Below are 23,370 nucleotides of genomic sequence, written 5' to 3'. Positions count from 1 at the left end.
AGTGTTGGGTCAGCTGCGGGAGCACAGGTGAGAGTAATGGAGCTGTGCTCCTGGAAGGGGTGGAGCTCGACTCCACCTTCTCTGAGACCTCATTTAAGGGCTGACCCTCACTGAGGCAGCATCTCTTGGAGATTGCTTGCTGGTGAAGATTTCCCCAGCTTCCTCAGCAAAGACATCACCACTGGTGAGTTCCTCTCTTCTGTACATTTGTTACCATACTTGTTAACATCTGTTTAATTACCACCTATGCAGGACCCCTAAGCCACACACACTTAAAGCAAGAACAAATGTTGGTGCCTTGGAATCTGCATCCCCACCAGAAACCAAGTAGTTGTGAGAATCCATGGGGCAGGTTTTGGTGTAGAAATGCCAACTAACATGCTGCTCATGCCAAGTCTCAAGGGAGATTGCAGCTGGGAGGTATGGCTGTGGGGAGTTCACCCAATGATACCTGTAAGCACCATGCATCTCTTTGCTCCTCTGTGCCCCAGGTGGGGAAGAACAGAGTCAGAGACATGCATTTTCAGCTGTTAATAGGCTGTATTTGGCTTGGTAGTGCCCCTTTAAGCAAGCCCCTCATGAATCCTATGTTGCTTTATGAAGTTTATAAAGTTTTCCCATTTGATTTGTTGTTGCTAGGTGCTGGGTGTTGTTTTTTTCCTAGTGTGCTTGTTATGAAGAAGCCTTCAGCAGGCTAAGAATATTTTATAAGGTTAGAAAATGGTGTTAAATGTTAATTAGCAGTTGCATAATCCCAGGTGGCATCCTCCAACATGCACTCGTCAATTTTTAATGAGTGTCACTCGTGCACATCAAACTCAAAATTAGCTTTCTTTCCCAAGCACTGTATTTGATTTTCACACTCGCTTCCCCTCCCCTTCTCCTTTGATGTTACTGACACAATATATCATGCTGGCATTTGCTTTGGTTTCATCTCCAGTGCATATTGTGATGTAGCTAGTTAGTTTATCTTCTACATATACACACTCATATTCATGGAAACATGTCTTGGTTCTGTTGCTTCTTAGGTGTATCATGTAGTAACTTGAATAAGGGAAATTTGATGCAAAGGCATTTCAGCTTTCAACATCAGAATTAAGGGATATGCTCTCCCAGCTTTGCTGGAGGTAGCTGAAGGTGACCCAGTGACTTGTATCACATTGCATCCATTGAAGCCCTGATCAGAGGGGGGAAGGATATTTAGCATCCATAAATGCATGTTTATCCTATATGGGAGTGCCCTCTGACAGTGGTAGGGTTTGAGTTTTTTGGAGGTGAAAGCTGTTCAAAATGAGAAAGTTGCTAAGTGCAGTGGTGTCTTGCAGGTGTGTATATACAGATAAACTAATCTCATAATTTTGATTCTTTCACTTAGTCACTGGATGCTCTCAAAGCAATAATAGTGTTACTCAGACAGCTGGTATCAGAGAGCACCCACCCGAAGGATGAATGCAATAAAGGGACAATCAGGCTGAGTCCAGTCATTCAAACTTCTACAGAGTCTTTCTTTTGAGTCTCTCAAGTTGAACAGGTCTGTAGACTTAAGTCTGTTATCCAGCCTCTATGTAAATCATGGAATGACTGAACAGAAGACTGGAAAATGGAATTTTCATTGCTGATCATTTCTATTAGTCTTCTTAAACCCCCCTTCCTTTACCCCCACCTTCCCCTGTTCAAAGTGCACAATTTCTTCCTCTGCTTCTGATTTTGATCACATAAATAATTTTACTTTGGTCTTCATTTTGTTTTGTTTTTTGTTTGTTAAGGAAGGAGTTCTTCCAAGCATTGGGATGATTGTGTTTTGTTAAATGGAGTTGTTAGCTCACTTGGCAGGAGGATTTGTGCAGACTTTGCTTTGATTTCCCCAAAGAATACCATGTGCTTGAAACATATTGGCTTCTTGACACCATAGTGCCAATGACCTCTGCTTCCAATAGAACAAACTCAACTTTAAATTATTTTTATTAATCAAGATTTTATCTCTCACCAGAGATTGACAGTTTTCCAAAAGCTTTTTGACAGCTACTGTTGCATGCAAGATGTGAATGAGAATTAGCGATTAAGAGTTACAGGCCTGATTCCTGCTGTTACTTACTGCAATGTAAATTGGGGGAAAGCTCGCTGATCCTCACGCAGTTACACCAGTGTAAATGAGATTACAATACAGTTGTGTATCCAGGAAAATGAAAATGTCACGGCAATGACTTGTGTCCAGCTTCTGAAATAAATAGATCCAACAGTAGTAATTACATTTTGCTTTCGCTCTCTATGCACACAGACAATTCTCACCAAATTTTGATGATCTGAACTGAAAACATAGATGATAATAAATACTTCCGCACTCATTGCTGGTTTGCAAGAGTAATGTAGCCTCTTAATAAGAAGAAAGCAGCGAGATGATGATACACAACTCATTGAAATGTCAAAAGGTCTCTATATTTTTTGAAAGTTTTATGCTTAAAATATCTGGTGTTTTTTTTGTGTTCATTTTTTTCTTTTATCAGATTACAGTAGCAATAGACAAAATAAGAACACACTTCATTTTTGCTTTGCTTTCCTCTTATCTCAGCACTATGTAGATGCCCCAGTCACAAACAATGCAAACCCTGACCAAGGAAGGAGCAGGGATTACACCAAATGGTGCAACAGCTGCTGACTCCCTTTCTGTCCTCTAGTGTAAGCAAGGATATAAAATATTCCAGTGTCCTAACTGAAACACACTGTGCTTTCATTTCTGCATTCTTATTGTGTGGGAGAACTTACAAGATCATTCTAATATTAATTAAACCTTTTGATCTTTTGTAAGAAAAAGTAATCTGTTCTAATAGGAGTCAAGCTCTTGCTGCTTTTGAACTTGCGGCCTTTCTAGAGCCAGCTGGAAACTCCAAAGTGGTAGATGACTCGAAGAGAGAAACTATTTTGAGTTTTTTCCAGTCTGGACTAGAAGTTGGATGTTAAAAATTTAATGAGATAGCTTGCTATTGTGGGAATTGGTGCCCCACTGGAGTTTCTTAAAAGCTTTGAATAATAAGCATTATCTATTAGGACTGAATTTGGGCTCATTTTGATATTCTGTCCACATTCTGATTTTCATAGTTTTTCAAGGGATTTGGACTGCTGTCTGTTGAAGCTTTGATGAGAGACACCACTAAAGAGGCTGAGTATTTCACACTGTTTATGTTCGTAGATTATTAGACAAAATATCTGCTCAATCTGGAAGACCTCCAATCATTTTCTGTGCATTTGTCATCAAGCACGTCCTGCCAGGCGTTTGCCTCCCAAAGGCAGGCTTAGTCTTCTACGTTTGCTAAGCCATCTGCATCAGCCTTAAAAGGTTGTCTCAACTCTGACTCAACCTGGGAGAAAAGAGCAGAAAGGTGTTTGCAGTGCATTGCTTCTTGGTCTGTTTCCTGACATGTAATTATATATTTTCAAACACACATACTATAATATGTGAAACCTATTCATTTGGAGGGCGTGATTTTTTTCCCTTGCTTTTGAATTACGGTTTACTTAATGTAAGATATTCTGCCTTCCAAGAGATGGAAAATTGGTTACTTCTGCCAATATTTGGAGTTATAAGCTGTTGCTTGAATTTGATGATAGCATTAATCCCAACGTGTAGATTGTTACTGCTTTTAAGGACTGTCATATCAGCTCTAACAGCCCTTGGTATTGCTTCAGGCCATTGAGCAACAAATTGTCTGCAACGAATAATTTCTTGACACCCACCCCCTCCCTTTTTGTAATGAAAGGTATTATATTTAACATTATGCTGTGTTTTGTTCAGTTGTCACCAGCAGACAATGCCATCAGGTCTTCAGTCTGTATAATTGCTCAGTTATTCCCTCTCTTGGGAATATTTCTCGGACAAGATGAGATCAACTCTGAAGTATTTTGGAGTATTGGCAGATTTGTACTTTTTGGTATAGTAAAGTTCAGTAACTCCATGAAATCTGTGCATTAGTGTTTTTCCTAGTCCATGGCAATTTTTAGGACAGAGAAATACAGATTACAGAGTGCTTTGATTGTCTATTTGCATGTCAAAATGAGGTTTTGTAAGTTCGTATAATAGCTTAGAGAAAGTTGTGGCAGAGAAGGAATGCCTGAAGACGGAATTGCTGAGGAAATGTTTATAGTTATTGGATTAAAATTATTAAATAATAATGGGGATGCGAAAACGTCAGAACATGACCCTGTTCAGCAAGCAGATATGTCATCTTCTCAGTTGCATTGTGTCCAGGTCTTATCTAATCACACTCTGATTCTAGGTTGTGTAATGGAAAGGGAAATAAGCCTGTTGTTCTGAGTGACTTAGAGAAAAAAGTAACAACAGTGGATTCAAGATCTCAAGATGCAACAGACTTAATGGCATCATCGGCATTGAATGAACTTACTGTTTTTTACTGACAAGCAAGGTCCATCTTGCGCATAAGAAATATCCCTGTCCCTGTACCTCTATGTGGGCAGGTGGAGCAAATGTCTTTGATTTTGTTTTGTCGCTGTATTGGAATTAATGTTGTTTCTCTGTAAATCAGCTGAGAACTGGCCCAAATGCATCCCTGAAAACAGGCTGAGCAGCTGGGAGTAATGAGCAATTACACCTTGTAACATTCATCCAGACAGAAGTGGGAGCTCACAGGAGCATAATGTTGTGACATAAGGAAAGAAACCTGCTTAGTAGGTCTCTCCTTCTTCCTTGGCCAACTTATTTAAAGCATGGTTCAGAGTGAAAGAAACATTAGACCAGCTACTTTTATTGAACTGCTCCAGGCTGGTTTTAGTGTTTTATTAGCACTACACAGTCACTGACTTGAGCAGGGTGAAACCAATTAAACGCCCTTTCTCCTCCTATGGACAAAGCCCATAGAGAGCTTCAGATAGAGGTGGTGTGGTGTTGGTACATTGACGGTGAGACACTGATAAATACTGCCCAAGGAATTTGCCTCAAGTTAAAGGTGGGTTGCATTTTTTATCCTTTGTCAACAGAAGCAGAGTTTTAAATTCCAGCTGGCTTAGATATGTGCTAATTTGCTGAAAGCTTTTGGTTATTCAGAGTGACTAGGATGTAATTTGGCTCTGCAGAACTTGAAATAGGAAAGTGAGAAGTAGGGAGTCTGATTTTCCTTTTAGGGTAATGTGTCAGAAATAACTACAGAAATTAGTGAGCTACAGAAGTGTAAAATTTGGAGAAAGTGAAAAGCAAACCTGTTCCATTACCATTTTGCTTGTAAACTCAATATATCTGATAGAGAAATCATTTAGAAATAATAAACATGCCATTTCGACAGTCACATTTCAGAGCAGAACTACACTTCAAGGGATATGATTGTGACCTACATTCTGAATTAGTTGATAAGGCTGACCCCCCACGATAATCTCAAATTAAAATCTTATAAATTACCACTTTCTGGTAAGTAGGCTTGCTGTTATCATTTCACTCTGACATTTATTCTTTGCTGTGGGTCACTGCTTTATTACTGTAAGAGCTTTTGGCCAAGTGCTGTTCCCAAAGCACAGGAAAAACGTTAAAGGTTAATTTCTTGCAAACTGTGAGAAAATGTTACTTCTCATTCATTTGGTCTTTCATTACTGAATTTGCATTCTTTTTATAGTATGTGTATTAGTATGTAGCTAAAATCCCTCACAGCAAATCAACCAATAAATTACGTTGAATTACAATGCAGTAATAAATTGCTTGTCATTTGGTTTCCAACAACAATAACAAGAACTTTTCTTTAATGCTCTTGGCCAGACAATTAATGTATTCTCTTGTGGTGTAACTCTGAAGTCTGTGAAGTAATGCCTGCAGAGTATTTGGCCCAAAGGTTGTAAATACCATAACCATTGCTTGTCATATCTTTATCTGAATATGTCTTGGGCTGTAGAATTGTATTACAGAAATTACAGTGAGAGTATATTTAAGGCAGTTTCAGAGCAGCTGTTAGTCAAAGACAAATAAATTCTTGAATGGCCAGTGCAAGACTGGATGGGTTAATACCTGACAAAAAGAGCACCATAAAGCATTCATTCAACATGTAAACTAAATTCTCCTGGGATGTGACAAGAGGATGCATATGGTGGATTTCTTGGGATTTACTGGTACACCATCCTCCAGGTGGTGATAAGCCCAAAAGGCAACAAAGAGAATTCAAATCGATAATTGCCCTCTGAATAGATTGTATTTGATGTGAAGTTAAAGGTATTAATGTCAACCTTCCCGATGGGTTAATTCTTCAGAGAGAACTGCTAATTATCTCCATGCTCATCTGTGATCCAGGAGAAGTAGGTAAACTAAAATGTCATAATTGCGTGTTGCCTGGGCAGGGACTTTTCCACATGGAATTGAAGTTGTCCTTAAAATAAATAAAGAAGTGGAGTACAACATGAGATTAACAGCAGTAAGGATATCCCCTTACCTGCATAGCTTTGGTATTACTCAGCAGAATTTGGCTGAGTGAAATAGGAGGGAAGGAAACACTGACACATCTCAGAGATACGATTTAACAGAGGGCTGTTAGAGTTAGGGTACTATAGTTAGGCTGCAGTTGGACTTTATGATATTCAAGGTCTTTTCCAACCTGGGTAATTCTATGATTCTCTCTCTTTACCAGACAGAAATGATTAAAAAATGAATCATGGTTTGCAACATGCAACTTATCACCAGTGCTTCCCTTAAGAAATAGATTAATCAAGTCGTGGTCTAATTAAATCTCAGATCTTTTTTTTTTGTTTGTTTTCTTGACTGTTTGAGGTTGACATCTTCAAGATTTCACAATCCCAGGGTCTTATGTGCTTTGTGTGTGACTGTGGAAGCAGTGAGATGTTTGCACACGAGGAGGTAATTTGACCAATCAATTGATTGGTTACTAGTTGTGGCTGCATACAGTTTATGCTCAGCATCAGGAGACATCTGTGTGATCGATCTCTCCTGAGGTTTCTGTCATTACTCTGCTGTCTAGCCTTGGTTCTCTCCAATTATTTTGGTGATCTTGAATTTTCCCTTTACTGCTGAATTTGGAGACTCCAGTAATTAGGAAATGAAATGTGTAACCTGTGTGTGTGAAGAGCATCCATCTCTTAAAGGCTTTGCTTCATTCTGAACTACATGACATAGCAAGAGGAAGGTGAGCAGTGCTATCAAAGGTTATCCAAGGTTTACTTTGGTGTCAGTTGATGGTTACTAGTAATTGAGTGGCTTCCAGGAAAAGCAGACAAGTGATACATACATCACCTGGTTTTGGGGGATTGCTGTCACCTATCCCAGGCCTGACACTGGTAATAGAAACTAAAGGAGTTTATCATTCCCAATGATGGATGAAGTTCATTTGAAAAATAAGACTGGTATAATACATCCTTATGTGCTACATTGTGAGGTGTCAGCTTGTAGTAAGGAATATGTATATACTGCTTGAAATTCACATCTTTTGTGGCTTCATAAGTGTTAAGATATGAGTTGGAGCATTCTATGTTTCTCAATTCACTATATATTCTTCGTGAAGTAAGTCTGACCCTTTGAGATCTTATTTTCTTCTCTTCAGTGTACTTTCTGTATGCTTTCATCCCGATTCAGGCTTTTATTCTGAATTAAGCTCATTGATGGCTTTCAGTGAAGGATGTACTTGCTGCTGCCCATCTTAAAAAGATATTTGAAACTCGAGCAATTCCCCAAGACACACTGGTTCAGAAACATTAAGAGTTTCTGAATTAGTTTTTATTTCATTTGCAAAAATAACACATCTTTTATCGTTCTTCGGGGAAGGAATGTATTTGCCAGTGATAGGATGAGAATATGGATTTCAGGAATAGATTTTATGGTGGTATAGATAGGAAATACAGGAATTAAAGAAGCCACTGATATGTTATAATAGCTTTAATATTAAACAGAAGCAGCATGTGTTCCTTACAGAGCTGGTTCTCTTTTCTGATTCTTGTTTGTTGGTAAAGAAACGTTAGTGAGATCATTTTGGAGTATGTTCTATGGTTTTTCCTCTGCTTTCCTCGTGAAAGAGTCTGGTTTGGTTTTGTACTTGTAAACAAGTTTTTTCTTAGGGCACCATCAAGCAGGTAAGATTTGATTGTGATACACCTTTACTTTTAGACAACTTTAATGTTATATACATCTTCAACTTGTTCCTTGTACAGATCCACAAGTCCCAGTTTCTTTGCTAGTCTCTTTGACAAAGGGGTCAACTAGTTGGCACCATCTGACTGAAGAAAATCTTGCCTTTCATTTATTTATTTATTATTTGTTAGCTTATTTAAGTAAGGAAATACGTGGTATTGCTCATCCAAGCTTAGCGCTGTAACTCAAACTAGGCTAAGGAATGAGCAAAGGATGTGTTGTGAGCCTAGAATTGTATCACTTGGATGTGCATTTTTTTTATTGCCCATTGATGCTATGTCTTAATTCTAAATGTGAAACTTGCAATGTTTAAGTGTTAATAAATACATACATTTTTTAAACCACATCGGTACTTAAATCTTAGTTAACTCTGATGGTTTTAAATCTTTGTCTTCACCCCATTCCTGGAATTAAAGCTGATTCCAGTTTTGTTTAAGATGATACACAATTCTCTTATGCCTGGAAGGGACATGGTTTCCTAACTTTCCTTGAGTTTTGAGCCCAAATTCACCATAACAGAAACTGTGTTTGGATTTACTTTTTAAAATCAAGCAATGAATTGAAAATGCCATTCAGTAGCTGTATTAAATGAAAATAATTAAGTGAAACAGATTGCAAAATAGTGACATAGATTTTTGAGCACTATGATGAGAAGAAGCAAAGTTGTTTAAGAAATGCAGTATGGTCATTTCAGAATCTTATGCCAGGAGAGAAAGCGATTGTTTCTCTGCAGTGTAAAGGTAGGAGTAGTGACAGTGGCCAGCTGAGTGGATTAAAGTGAATAAGGAGGGACTCCCCATTTTTGCATTGTTCTGAGTTCTGCTGTTCCTTTCAATCCCTTGCTCTGGATGGCTGTTACATACTTCACTGATAGCAAACTGTATGAATTTGTCCTCCAGGTAAACACATTTCTGTTTTGAAAGGTGGCAAAATTGCTCCAAGATACAAGTAAATGACCAAACCTGCTATTGGCTGCAGGTGTAATTTTTGGCTTATTGATTTTTGTCTGTGATCAGCTGTAACACATTTTAAAGCCAGACAAGGGAGGCAGTGGAAAACGGGAACATCCTCCACTGGAATGGGCTGACTGAGTAGCACAGCAGTTTTTCTACTTCAAATTCCAGTCTTGTAAGTAGAAAGGATACCATGGGTAACTTAGAAAACAAAAAGGAATAAACCAACAACAAAAAAGCAAGCAGTTCTAGCTACAGATACATGCTGTTAAGACTCCTGAAATGCAGTTTGACTGACCAGGTTATTGCTCTCTTGAGTGTGAACACACAGTAGTGCTTTTTGAAAATCACTTGTGGAGATAAGCATTTCTCTTTGGGTAATAACAAATGACCAGCTTTTGTTTCATCCGTTGTGTATGCAGGGCAGTAGCATTACCATACTAAAACTAAATAATTTTTCCTCTCTTTCCTTAGCAGCATTTGACGTGGGGAAATAAAAAGAAAGATTTTCAAGCAATGGTATAACCATACTTCCTTATGAAAATACTAAAAAAATAAGGTTTGTGGTACAGTTTAATGCTTTAGGTCAAATATATTTAATGTAAGCATAAGTAAAATAATAACTGTTGTAATATTTATGTAAGGGACATTTTGATGTGAGCTATGTAGCAAAGACTGTGGCCATTCTATGGAGATTTCTAGACCCTAAGATTTAATAATCTTTTTGATTTGTCACTCTGTTAGAATGAAAAGCTCATGAATTTACTCTAAATAGAATTTTCTAATCATTCTCAGGAAAATTAGAAATATATGGCAGATTAACAAACCAGCCATTCATCTGTTGGGTTAAACATACTAACAAGATCTTAACAAGCCGTGTCGTCTTTTAACACATGCAAAGGACCAAATTATCTGCTGAAAGACTGACATTATGTAAATGTAACATTTGCTGGACCTCTAAACCCTGTGATTAAATTACTGTCTAAATTATTCTGCAATATGAATGTCACCTACAAAAAGAAAAGCTGTAGAAGAAATGACTGTGACTGGTTTGCAGTATTTCCAGAATGAGTGTTTATAATGAACAGTTTGTATATATAACTCAAAATTTTAACAGGATAAGAAAGAAAATGGAAGTTATGATTGGAGTAAAACTTTACATACAGGCAAATTTATCTCAAGGTTTTAGCTAGCCTTCCTTAGCAGGAACATTATAACTCAGTTAAGAGGGGAATTTTGGCCACTACTGAGGAATTCTAACAGGAGAGCTGCTATCTTCCCTCCTCCCTGAAAATCCATAAAAGATGGTTTGTTCCTCCCTTGGTGTTTACTTGATGCTGAGCTTGGAAAGCAGTGGTGGTGAGGTGCTCAGAGGGAAAATGTGGTGTTCATCTTGTTGAGAAGTTGGAGATTTCTCTTAAAAATTCAGCTTTAATTCTTTGAAGCTTTTATTCTATGCAGGCCTTTTTCTTCTTGTTCGCTCATCAGTAAATGTACAAAGATAGGTGAAAGGAGAAAAATGTCTTCATTTAACTAAAGCAAGATGCTGTGTTGCTGTTTTTAGAGTGGTTAATTTGAGCTCATGCAAGGAAGACTGATAGAGAAATGAAGATTTTTAAAGAGTGGAGAGGAGAGAAAAGGCAGGTATATTTTTGGCAGATATTTTTATGTACTTTCAGATGTTCCAACCAAACCAGTCTTTCTTCATGTGAATGTCCCTTGATTTTATTTATTTGAGTTATCTTGTTTAATTTGTACTTTTAGCTGTTTTGGGTTTTTATTTTTTCCTCTCTCTTTCTTTGAGAAAATAGGTACTGAAAATTTTATTCTACCCAGTATATTAACCTCTGGAGTGTTTATTCAGTAGTCTTTATGAGAAGAGCATGCCCAGTGCTGGTTCTCAACAGATGGATTTGTAGGGTCCTTTTTGCATTAGTCTTGCATAACAATCAGTTTTCCTTCAGGATTTGTTGTTACCCCAAGGGTCTGGATCCTCAGCACCTCCCCTGTGCTATTCTGTAATCATGAAGGCTGGTTCCAACCTCTGGGAACTCTCAATGGGACTTCCCAATTCTTTTTGTATGTTTTTGCTGTAATGACTAAAAAACGGATTGTGAGCTTTTATACCTGCAATGCATGTGTGTTACCTCTCCTTAGACTGCATGACAGCAGTATTTTGCTGACAACCGCATTCATTTGCTTGTGTGCCATTGCCTCTCATATCATGAGAGAATCAATTCTATGTATATTACTCAAATTCTGAAGAAATCCAGCTGTAATTTCCAGCTTAGTTGCATATTTCATTGAGCTGAGCTACTGTGGCACCGTTTTCAGATGAAACAAATCTCTCCCAATCCTACACTGTGCATGAAAACTTCTGTCTTCTCCCTCTTCTCCCTTGTGATTTCATTCAGCGAGAAAGGGGATGAAGGGGACTTTCATTCAGGTAATCCAGCACTGAGCCTACCTGTTTCAGCATACTGCTGTTTGCCACTTAAATTGGATATGATAGGGTTTTCTGCTAGAAAAAAGCTTTATGGTAGAAAGCCTGGAGTTGAGCTGGTTTTCTTTTCTTCCAAATCTTCCTGTTTGTTGTATGGGGAAAGAAACAGAAAAGTATAGGAGGAACAGCCCTTCCCATAACTGGAGAAGGCTGAGCAGAACCATACCTTCATTTTTGTTATTTCTTCCTTTGAAGAGGAAATTTGATTTTCTTTACCCCCGCTCCAAGATTGCCTCTAAGATTTACTTCACATTTAGTTGCAAAGGAGACACTTCTTTCTCCTGTTCACCTCTCCCCTTTTGGTCAGTATTCCATAAATGCACCAGCAAATAGTTACAGAGTGAAATGCTACAGGCAGGGACTAAAAATTCCAGAGAAAGAGGAGGAGGAGATTGATTGGTAGATTCCTCATTTTTGCCTATTTATTCCAAATCTGGAGGAATGGAGATGCACAGGAAAATAAATGAGTTTGAATGATGTGGGAGTGAGGGCTGGTCCTATATTTGATTCCTTCTGAAATGTATATTGCTCTTAGTTAAGCCGTAATCCATGGTAATTGAAGAGATTGGTCACTTCTAGCACAAACTTCAGTAGTTTTTCAATATCTTGTTACTGAGCCTAAATTACTGCAGGTTTACAGTTGTGTAACTATAAACTCAACTTAATCATTAATTTTTCAGCATTAAAAAGAAAAAGTAGGCTAAACTTCAGCTATAGATGAAGTATTTAAAATAATTTCCCAAAGCCCTTCATAAATATGACATTGATTCATTGATATACAGACCATTAGCAGTTAGTCTCCTCTGTTCATATATCATTTCAATTATCTCTAGACTTCCCCAGGGTCTTTGACAAATGGGAGACGATTTGCATTTTGTACATTAATGACCTTGGTAGAATTTATAATTCTTTTTCCCCCTCCCTCATATTGTTATACATTAGCATTTGAGAGGGAAGCCCCACTAAACTTTGGCCAGTCTGTAACTTGTAATCACATGTAGGTGGCTGCAGAGAATGGGGGAGAGGAAGAGCTGTCAATCATCCCCCCTATACCTACTGATGTGCACAGGAGAAACCTGATGGTCTCTTACACTAGAGGAGAGAGAGTTCCACATCTGCCCTCTGGATGGGGCAATAATGAAGCTTCTAGTGGGCCAAGGAGGAGGTATGGTGTACAGAGAAAGGTGATGTATCCAGTAATTGTAAGTTGACTTAATGGACACTGCATCAGTTCTGACCTCAGAAATCCCCATGGTCAGCTGTTAGGAACTGAGGGCAATGTGTTGCTTTTTTAAGTACAGATCCTTGTGTAGTGGATTCAACTTTTGTGATAAAAATGTGATTGCTGCTATCCCAGGAATGTTCTCCAGCTGGTAAAAATTCACCACTACCATCAGTAACAGAGCATGATAACTCAGATACCAGAGCCTTTGCCTTTGAACACACAGTCACTTCAGTCTCTCAGGCAACATTAGGTGGTGACTGTTGGCAACTGCTACGATGTTAGGAGCAGCTTGTGTTTCCAGCTAGATCTTCAGAACCATCCATAACGTTATACATGTGCTCTTCTCATATGTCACACTTTCCTTATGTGAGTCAGAATGATTTTGGCTGTCTTTTTCATGCAAAAACAGTAATTAGGCTGGTTTGAATGTGAGGAATTTATTTTTTGATTGGAGCTGAAGGATGAAGTTGCAAATGTGGGATGTGAAATATCAAATTCACTGATGCTCACACTTAGGAGGAATGGATACATTCAGCAAGAGAGGTCTTGGGTCTAAAGAGCATACAGTGCAGTGTGAATGGGGCTCAGGGCGGGCTGTTGTGCACTGGTTTCTTCTGATGTGCATCATACTGCTGTTATTCCATGTGCTGGAGAGCTGTCAGCATTTGGCTTGAAGAGAGTTGGATAAATCAGAAGCTCTGAGTGGCCCATAAGAATGAGTGAGAGATGAAGGCAAACATATTATAGATTTATTTCATCACCTTCTGAGAGCAGGACTAGGCTTCCAAATAATACATGGCTCTGGAATATGCCTCTCTTTGCCCAGGTTGCATGATCTGCACACAGATGCTGTGTGGATGGCTTTATTTCTGCACAGCCTGCATGGCCATGCTTTGATTTTCCACCCTGAGCGGTTGTTGCCCTTTGATGCCTGTTTTTAATTTGTTGAACATCTATAATAAATCTTAAGCATATTAAATTTATTTCTAATAAATATTCTGCTTAAGAGCATTAACTTTAATACTGTTACCTTACTGCTGCTCACAAAATACAATTGGTTATCTTAAAACCAGAAACCTTATAGTTATGTGCTGTTATTTAAGATTTTACAACAGTAAACTCTTTTTACTCATCAGGAGTGTGAAAACATATCTGCCATTTGCAGGGAAAAGGGTGAAGGAATGGATCTTTAGAAGTGTAAAATGATCACATGTGAAAGAACCAACTGGATTTGTGAAGCTGTGAGTGCACTGCACCATCTCACCAATGCTCTGCTAAGAGCACAGATGTAAATTTCTTTTGTTATAACCCCTGGAAAATACAGGTTAGTGGTTTGGATGTGGCTTGTTTTCAGTCTTGCTATAACTCCAACACCAGGCTCAGGTGTCCTGCTTGAATGCATCAGCAGGGATTTCTTTTCAGTACAAGAATGCTCACCTCACTGACTATTCTGGATCTTTCTGGAATATTTAGCTCCCACTTAGAAACCAACAAGGCAGCTGTGGCTTTCCATCAAGGTGCTGCACAATGCTGCTCTTAGGAAACCTGCCCTGCAGGAGCACTGAGTAACAGCTAATGAGCACCCACTTGTGCCAAATAAGTTAGAGGAATTCGGAAGACAAATTAGGCAATGAGGTCTCTGGGAATAATGACTTCCCTGGGGTTTCTTTACAAATTAAACTGATGAAGATTTAATCATTTGTTTTTATTTCTGTGGATTCTTTTGCCCTTGACACGCCAGATCTGTTACAAGAAGGCACTGTGAGTGAGCACAGCTAAGTGGCAACAGCATACGTCTGTGCAGACCAAATGAAGAGTTCTCATTTATGCTCATTATTAAAGGGGTGACCTGGTTGTATGGTCGTGTTCCAACCACCCAGGAGAATAATTACAGAAAAGTTATTTTCCGTAGTAGAAAAAAGCGAGATGGCTTTACAACTGTAGCTAGTAGAGGTTATTTGACAAGGTAGCAAGTAATTCTACCTGGAGAGATTTTAGGAAAGTCTTCTAATAATGAAAGACAAGAGGAAATATTCAGGAGGAAATAAGAAGAAAGAAATATTTAATGCAGAAGCAGAGGCGTTGCCATTCATTGCTGCCTGATCTAATCCCTAGTGATGAGCAGAGCCTGTCCTACCAGTGATAGACATTGACTGGCAAGGACAACTATTAAGAAAAGAGGGGAAAAAAAAGAAAACAGAACTTTCTAGTTTAAAAATCATAGTTCTAATTCTAAAATAGAAGCAGGGCACACACCTGTTCCATGTTTCAGTTATATCTGTATCTTCACATACTATTCTGGCTGGCAGGAGCTTCTTTGTTTGGTAGCAGAAACAAACGGGCTCAAACGTTTTCTGGAAAGGTCTTTGGATGTCACCTTTTCCTGCACTGTGTCCTCTTCCCTACGTGCACACAAGGTGAATTGAAGTGTCCAGATCTGCAGTTGTTTTGTAAGACTGGAAAGAAGGAGCTGTGCACTTGCTACTGTCAGTCCATTATTTTGCTAAGCACAGGAAAGTAAGGGAGAGACAAAGCTGGAATGAATACTTTGTTCTGCATTTATAGCAGTATTTTTCCTTGTTGCTTTTCATGGAACAAGAAGAAAAAAAATCATGATTTGAGGTTTTATTCCATTATTTGGAATTCCCTTTCCAGGGAGGCTGCTCTCAGAGGACCCCACTCACTGCTCCCATATTCTGTTGCCCGCAGCTCACCCCACTCTGTTGTCACCAGCTCCAATTGTTGCCATGTGCGGATGCTGATGTAACAGCATAGCAGGCATCAAAACACCCAGCGTGTGCCACTGCTTATCTGGTTGGCTCTGACCCATCATTACGGGCTTTACCTGGGAGCTAGAGTATTTATTTCTTTCTGAAATTGCTGCACATTGTTCTCTTTATCTTTGCCTTTGTTACTTCTGTGCTTGGCTGTCGCAGTGCTTTTCACAGGAGGTGACATCTTAAATCTCTTGAAAATAGAGGTTGAGCATGAGCTGCCTTCACATTCCTGTTGTGCTCCTTTGATGTCAGTGCTGTTCACCTCTGAGACTGTTATTGTTCCTGAAGACACTGGCATTAGCTAGCCTGTAGTTACCTTGGGTTATTTGCACATACATGTTGGCTGTCACACTGCAGCTATCATGGCCTGAGAACCCCAATGGTTTTGCATGGCCTTATTTTATTTATTTATTTTTTTGTGTCAAACTAACTACTTCTTACCACTTAAGATTAATAAATGTAAATGCTAAGCTTTTAGCAATGACCTATCATATCTGCTTTTTCTATACAATTGCAGTCTGATGACCCATTTAATGGGTGATAATGCAAAGGAGGGAGTAAGGCAGTAGTTCTGCATATAAATTTTCTTGAGATACAGAAGATAGAAGCTGGACAGCTCAATGGAGAAAAAAAAGGAAAGTACTGTGAATATCTCAGCCTTCATTTTTGACCAAAACCTGATTTTCTTACCCACAAAACAAGGGGTGGAAGGCTGCCAGACTGTCCCAGGGTCAAGTTGCTCTTTATGAGCTCCCCAATAGGCTCCAGTGCTTGGCTTGGCTGGATCCCAACACCTAACTTGTGCCAGAAGTTGAGTCACTAAGGCTCCCGAAGTCTCAGTAATAATAACTATTTTGGAAATCATCTTCACAGAGTGTTTACCTACCTGTAAGTTAGATAAGAGCTTATGTCATGAAATCAAACCTCCAGAATTCAGAGTCTTTTCTCCTGTTTGCTTGCACATAGCTGCTGCTTGTTGGTAATGGAAGTCAGATGAAGCACAAAGAGAAGGCATTTGTAACACAACTTTGTTTCCAGACAAAAGCAAAGGCTTTTAAGGATGTCACTGTGGAGTCCTGTGTTCTTTCTAAAAGGGTTCCATTTTGTGGCATAAAAAGTCTGAGCAGAAAGAAATCCGTCTCAGAAGAGCTCTTGTAAGAAAAGCTACATTACAGCAAATTAGGCTTTCTTTTATGTTTTACTCATAACTGTCACAGCCAGTGAAGGCAAACTCTTGTCTAATTTGATAAAATATCTTTAATTGCAGCAGTGCTACTTGTGGTTTGGGCTGGGTGCTCTGTTTGTAATCACAGCTCTAGTCGTGCTCCACAATCATCTCCAATCACATCCAATTAGCAGTCGTTAGTCTGTTGTTGCTTAATTCAGGCATGTTGCATTATTCATACCTTGTGTGTGAAATTGAAGTTAAAAATGAGCACTATTACAGGATTCCATTGTACTGACAGGCATTTTTCCTTTCATTGTAGCCATTCCTGTTGGTGTAGAAAACTTGGTGTAGGTCCTGCATTTAACTTTTAGGAAGTAGCTGTTCTTGCTAAAGGAGATTTTATAAAGTGGGATAAAAAGAAACACATCCAAGCCATGTTTTTTCACCCACTAGTTTTGGAAGTTACTGTTGCAAAACAGCATTGAAACTCAGGGATGCAAGAAGGAAAAAAAGGGAGTGAAGGAGACCAGCTGTGTATGTGGTTTTGGAGGATAAGCAATAATATTTGAAAGGACTGTAAAATGCCAGGTTATGGGAGTTAGTCCTGAGAGCAGGTGTTGGGCTGGGCCACCTCCATCTCAGAGAGTACACTGAGCATTTCCTGATCTTGCACAAGATTAACAGCAGGTCGAGCCCAGCACAGCAGCCCCTGACAGTATCTTGCTTTTTTAAGGCTGTTCTTTAACTTGCTATTTAAACTCTAAGCCTGTATTTTTTATTTTATTTTTTTGTTTTTAGTTTTTCTTTTTATTAGTTTTCTGATTTTAAAGGAGTTATTTTTGATGCATGGAAGAACAAAGCACTAATGTATCTGTAGCTCTTTTCAATCACTAGCCTAACATTTTAAAAAGGAAAAACTGATACTGGTGATGTATGTCTAACAAGGAGATTGGGGTTTATTTGTTTGTTTTGCTTTTGCATCAAGGATTTTTGAGATCAGTTTCTTTAAGGGTTGAGTAACAAAAGCAAGCAAACCCTTCAAGATTTCCACCTCCCTGGGGAAGGATGGGACGTGAGCACAGCGGATAAATTGGACAGCTGATGCTATCTGTGTGTAAGAATGTGACAAGGGAATGGAGAAGAATGCATGCAGCAGGAAATTTTCTCTGAAAAAGTTAAAAATATATATGTCTGTATAAAAGGAGGTGCTAACTGGTGTAAGCACAGGTGCAGCAGTTGCTGGGGGATGAGGTAGCAATGAGGGGAACTCTCTGGGATCTGGCTGGAGAAAAGTCTGTGCCAAACTCGGAGAGATTTGCTCCACTAATCAGGTGCTTGTTAATAACAGCTCAGATTTACAATGCTTCATAACAGCACAAGAAGAAATATTCTTCCAGCTATTGACTTTGTGGAGGAAGGAAACCTAATAAAGCACTAAGAGTGCTTAATCAATACACATGTAGAACCGCGCCTGACTATCAGAATGAGCAGCTTTGTTTTCTATTCAGACAATAATTTATGGTTTGCGCTGGAAGTGATGGATGTAATTTATGTTTTCAAGACAATTACTGTCTAAAGGTGACTGTTATATAGATCTTGCATGAAACGAAGTAAAAGAGAAATGCAGGAGCTGGGCGTAAGCATTGTGCGCTCTTTGTGAGTATCGATGCTGTAATACATGTGCGTCTGTATTCACATGAACTGTGCAATGTCGTAGCGCAGAGTGGCCTTTAAAGTTCAAATCAACTTTCCCAGGCTTCAGGATTTATTCAGACATATGGTTTTGGTTGCAGACCATCTGGGCTGAAGTTTTAAAAGCAGTGTCTAAAGCCTTGAGGAGTTTCACATTCGCTGCATCCTTAGCTCTTTCAAAACTGGAATCGAATTATTTAAATCTGTAAAATGAAAAGTTGTCAAGTGTGCATTATAATTTGGAGGCACTTGCCTGTTATACCTCCTTATGAAACAAATAACAGTATGTATGCTAATGTACTCCTTTGTTCATGTACCAGGCACTCATCTGTAGTAAGATACTCATGTTGGCGCATTTAAGTTGCACTTGATATACTTACACTGTCATTCAGTTCATTGATTTCCTGCTGCAGTGTAGCAGCCCCTGCTTGCAGGGCTTTCCCTTTATGGTGCAGAACTTGAGCAAGCTTCCATCCCTGCAAGCAGGGCAAGCTTTCTGCCTTGCTGCAGTGGATGATGCTGAGCTCCGTGTCATGAAGCTCAGCAGCCCATACACAGCAGAAGTTTGCAGGGCATAGGTTAGTAATACTGTAGATCACCTCTGTTAGACCTAAATTTGGAATTACTGATGAAAAACATCTCGTCCAATGTCTGCTGTTATATAAAATTCGTTTTTATTTGTGGGAAATCTTGAGTCATCTCAGCTTAGCTAAAACCTTGGTGAAAGTTTGTTTTCCATGGAGCAGGGCATGTCTCTGGTTTGCTCTGCTGTGGGGTAGTTTGGGACAGTAGCATCCAGCAGGAATGCAGATGGCCGCTGGGTGCAGCTCTTCTCCTTTCAATGCATGGCTCCTAGGTGTATTTATTTGAGTGAAGGTGATTCATGTAAAGACAAAACAGGAATGCTCCTCTACTATGAAGGTATCAAGTATTTGAGATTTTTGGACAAATAAATACATAGGGCAGTTCTGCATTGCCTCACATGGGGAGTGTGGGACATAGAGATATGCCTCCAATATCCATCCATGAATGCTACTGATTGAAAATACAGTATGGTTTTTTCAGTATTACATACAATTTACTATTAAGTTCATCCAGATGTTTGCTTTTTTTTAAGTTCTTTTTTCTTTAAGACTTCCCATTGCAGGATTGAAAGCTGACATGGAGCACATCCCATGGATAATGTTTTTGTGTTGCAACATTGGCTCTATAAATAAATGTGAAAAATCACAGCAGAAAGCATCACATTTATTTTTCTGAAGTGCCTACAGCATGTCATTACAGATGGATTGATAGTCCTGATAACATTGAACTTTCGTCAGCCCCAGCCTGGCAGACTTGTTACATGTCAGAAATTTTCTGTCGTTTTTCTTGCTATCCAAAAGGCAAACATATTTGCAACCTTGAGTGACATTGAACATGGAAAGCAGACAGAAATTCATCATTTGACAGAATTGTTTTTGTTGTCGTTTTTTTCCTTTTTTTTTCTTTCCCCCCCCCCCCCCCCTTTTTTTTTTCCTACTGACAAATCCATAATCATATAATATAAAAAGCAGAGAGAAGTAAATAATGGACACAGCACGAGAGAGAGAGGTGGAAGGAGAGGAGTTTGTTAGTCAGACAGCCAGTGCTGCTACTGGGCGGAAGCGTCCAGGTGGGTAACAGGTTTTAATGCTCAATATGAAGATTCCTGATTGAAAATAAAAACATGCTGCAATCAGGAGGAAAAATGTTTTGCACTTTAGTGTGCAACAGCACCACAGACTTTTGCGTATGTTATTATTGTGAAATCTGGAGGATAATGATTACTCTGCTGGAAAGATTTTCTCTCTGTGCTTTGGATGGAAATATTGGCATTTTCCCTATTGAGTATTGGTGCTGATCAGTTGGGTTGTGCATAGTTGACCATATGATATAATACCGTGTAGCTCATCGTTGTTTGTTACCATGAGGCATGTTGAGATGTGTGTTATTCAGGAGTAAATCACTTAGAACATGTCCACTTCACCAGCTCTCAGTGTGATCCTCAGTGCTGCCATGCCTTCTTCCTGTGCGCTGAGGAATGGGGCTGAGATCTGTCACTTGTCATATGTTCTCTCAGCTTCTCGCTGATAAGCGAACAGACGAATGTCTTATTTTGGTACGGTTTGTTTTTGCATTTCAGGGTGTGCGAGTGTTTTTCTTCAGAAAAATTTCTCTTTAAATCACCAAATCAAGAGCATCTTTGCTGGCTTCGTGTGAGATAAGCTTTGGATTGTTGTGTAGCTCTGACAGAACTGAATATTTTTTAATGTAGCTTACAATGTCACTGGGGATGAAGAAAGTTTTCTGACATCAGTCATCGTGCTGAATTTAGAGCTGTGGAGTAATGAGGTCTCAGCGAGCTTATACCCGTCCCAGTACACCTTAGTAAATGTTGATGTTTCAAGATTTCTTTGTATGTTTGTTTGTTTTTTAAATAATCCAAAACATTCCTTAAAGTTTCTTTTTAACTCTCTGATTTTTAAATGAAATCTTAAGCCAAATAGTATTACTGAACTCAAGCTCTTCAAAGGCCAAACCTTGGTAAACATTTGTCGTTAGCGGCTAAAGATTGCTGCTGAAAGGTTCTCATCTCTCTTGTGTATATATGGGAAATTCATTCTTTCTTGATTTTTTTTTTTTTTTTTTTACAGAACTTTGTATTTCTTATGGACAAAATCTATTTAGATTAAAAAAAGAAAAAAAAAAAAAGAACTAAAAAGAGCCATATTTCCCAACTGGTGCTGCAGAGTGTCCCTAAATGAAGTAATTGCTTCCATTTGTACAGTCAAAATATAGCTTATTTTCTGTTGTTTAATTGTCCCCCTCCCAACTCTCTTACTCTCTAACCTGAATGTTGGTTGATTTTGCAGCTTGCACTCAAGCAGAGGAGGAATGTTTCCCCCATTGCATTTGCTGGTTTGAGTTGTGGGGCACAGAAACACAGATGGTTAAAGAGGTGACCCAGAGGGTCCTTATCTATTTCTCAGTGACATTCTCATTCTGTAGAACCAAGATCATAGGCAGTTGTTCTTAAAGTGTAGAGAATCAGGTCACAGCCTGCCTTTACTGACCACCTAATTTTTTACCGACAGATGTAAATGAGTGCAGTACTGAGAATGGAGGCTGTCAGGACCAGTGCTGTAACACCATCGGCAGCTATCACTGCAAATGTCCAGCTGGCCAGAAACTGGGGGAGGATGGGAAATCGTGTGGAGGTAATGTGTTGTTTTTTGCCTTACTGCTAGTAAGGAATCCAGGAAGATATTGGAAAAGAAATAGAAATGCTAGCTTTTATCTGGAGCCAGCTGAAGAGTGTGCATTCAGAGCTGTTAAGAATACCGATCTTCTCATGTCTGGATTATAAGGATATAACTATAAGAACACTTCAAAGGGTTGTGTTTTTTTCTTTTGAAAAATGGTTATCACTTAACCTGGATTGGTTGTGCCATGTTCTGATTATGGAATTTCCATCATCAGTTTAAAAACCTGAAGAAAGTGTATATGTTTTGTAGCATTTTGTGTCTCTAAAACAAAATGGGTCTTATCAAGGAATACATATACGTTTTTGCATTTCAATCACAATTCCACAGCTAGAGATTAACAGAATAAAAAAGGATTTAAGATCACATGCTACATAAACCTATTTGTCTTCTTCCTAAGGGAAATAGGAGCCCAGTTTCTGCATTATGGGGTAAAATTTGTTCTTAGGCAAAGATCTGACTTTCTGTAAAATTTAAACATCACATAAGCTTATGTTAGAACATTTAAGAATTCATTAAAATCACATTGGTAAACATGGAGTGGATATAAAAAAAGCCCATTGGATCTGTTAATCTACAATCAATCTACATTCATATTTACATTTATCTACAATCATTATATATGTATATAATAATATCATAATTTTACGATATTCTGAAGAGAAAATATGTTAGGTATGTTTTCATGAGCCCTGTTATCCCTTTACAAGAAGCCATCCCCTCTGATTTTTCCTGTTGCCTAATATCTCACAAATTACTTTCCACTGTTATTTTGCTTTACCCTTGTCCTTCAACATGCTCCTTAGGGCTTGTTGCAAAGCAATGTATTTCTAACCTGTAATCACAGTCTTAATTTTATAATTATCCATTATAAAATCCTTTTTATATTATAAAATCCTTTTATAGGGAAACTCCTTTTCTTCCTCTAAGACTGTAGAAATGTTTTCCAAGGTAAGAAGTCATTTGACATTGAGCTCAACAATGTGCATAAGATGTAGCTGCTCATTTAATTATTATTTTAATTATTTGTATTTATCATTTATACATTATTTTATTATCATAGTTTTTCCCTGTGGTTCTTGGTGCTTTCTTTTTGGCCTTTTGAGGGCTGAAGCTAGAAATACTAATCACAATTCCCAGATCCCTGCTACTTCAACTCAGTCTTCCCTTGCCCTTTTGGTGGTAAAATGGTGATGCTCCTGTGAGACAGTGTGTGGGCCTGTTTGTTGATCACTACTGACTGACTGAACGTCTTAGAAGCTTACCGAAACCTGTTATTTTCAAAAGCAAGGGTCCTTCCCATTGTAATCCTAGTTGTTCGGCATGTGAGAGTACTGCTTCTGTTAACATTGTTTTGTGTCAGTTAGTTAATGTTCCTCTGTACGAACCTGCTATTCTTAAAATAGTCTTCAAATCTTGTTATATTGGCATTCCTTAAATTCAGAGCTAGAGATGCTTGATTCTTGTGTTACGTAGGAATTGGAGAAGAACGCACTGTTAGCCGTTTTGAAGCCTTTGTTTGAAACCTTCCAACAAAAATGGACATGTGCAATGAGCTGAAGCCACTGAAGTCGCAGATCAAAGAAAATGCAGTGGTGATGATAATTACACCTGAACACCTGAACTAATAACAAGGAGCATAT

General features: G+C 38.7%; 1 protein-coding gene across 22 annotated transcripts in view; it reads left to right on the top strand.

Moving 5' to 3' along the window:
• Positions 1 to 23,370, top strand: part of LOC107318346 (multiple epidermal growth factor-like domains protein 6) — a 188,637-nt gene that overhangs the window by 60,421 nt on the left and 104,846 nt on the right. For 21 of the 22 annotated variants that reach the window (XM_015872052.2, XM_032446637.1, XM_015872049.2 and 18 more), the window contains exon 5: positions 21,560 to 21,682. The exons of the other annotated variant lie outside the window; for it this stretch is intronic. In XM_015872052.2, the coding sequence (XP_015727538.1) occupies positions 21,560 to 21,682 (123 nt within the window). The remainder of the gene's footprint in view (positions 1 to 21,559; positions 21,683 to 23,370) is intronic. 22 annotated transcript variants of the gene reach the window in all.

The sequence above is a fragment of the Coturnix japonica genome, chromosome 9 (assembly GCF_001577835.2).
Source record: "Coturnix japonica isolate 7356 chromosome 9, Coturnix japonica 2.1, whole genome shotgun sequence".
Classification (NCBI taxonomy): domain Eukaryota; kingdom Metazoa; phylum Chordata; class Aves; order Galliformes; family Phasianidae; genus Coturnix; species Coturnix japonica.
The sequence above is the reverse complement of the archived record's forward strand: the minus strand, read 5'-3'. Positions and strand labels throughout refer to the sequence as shown.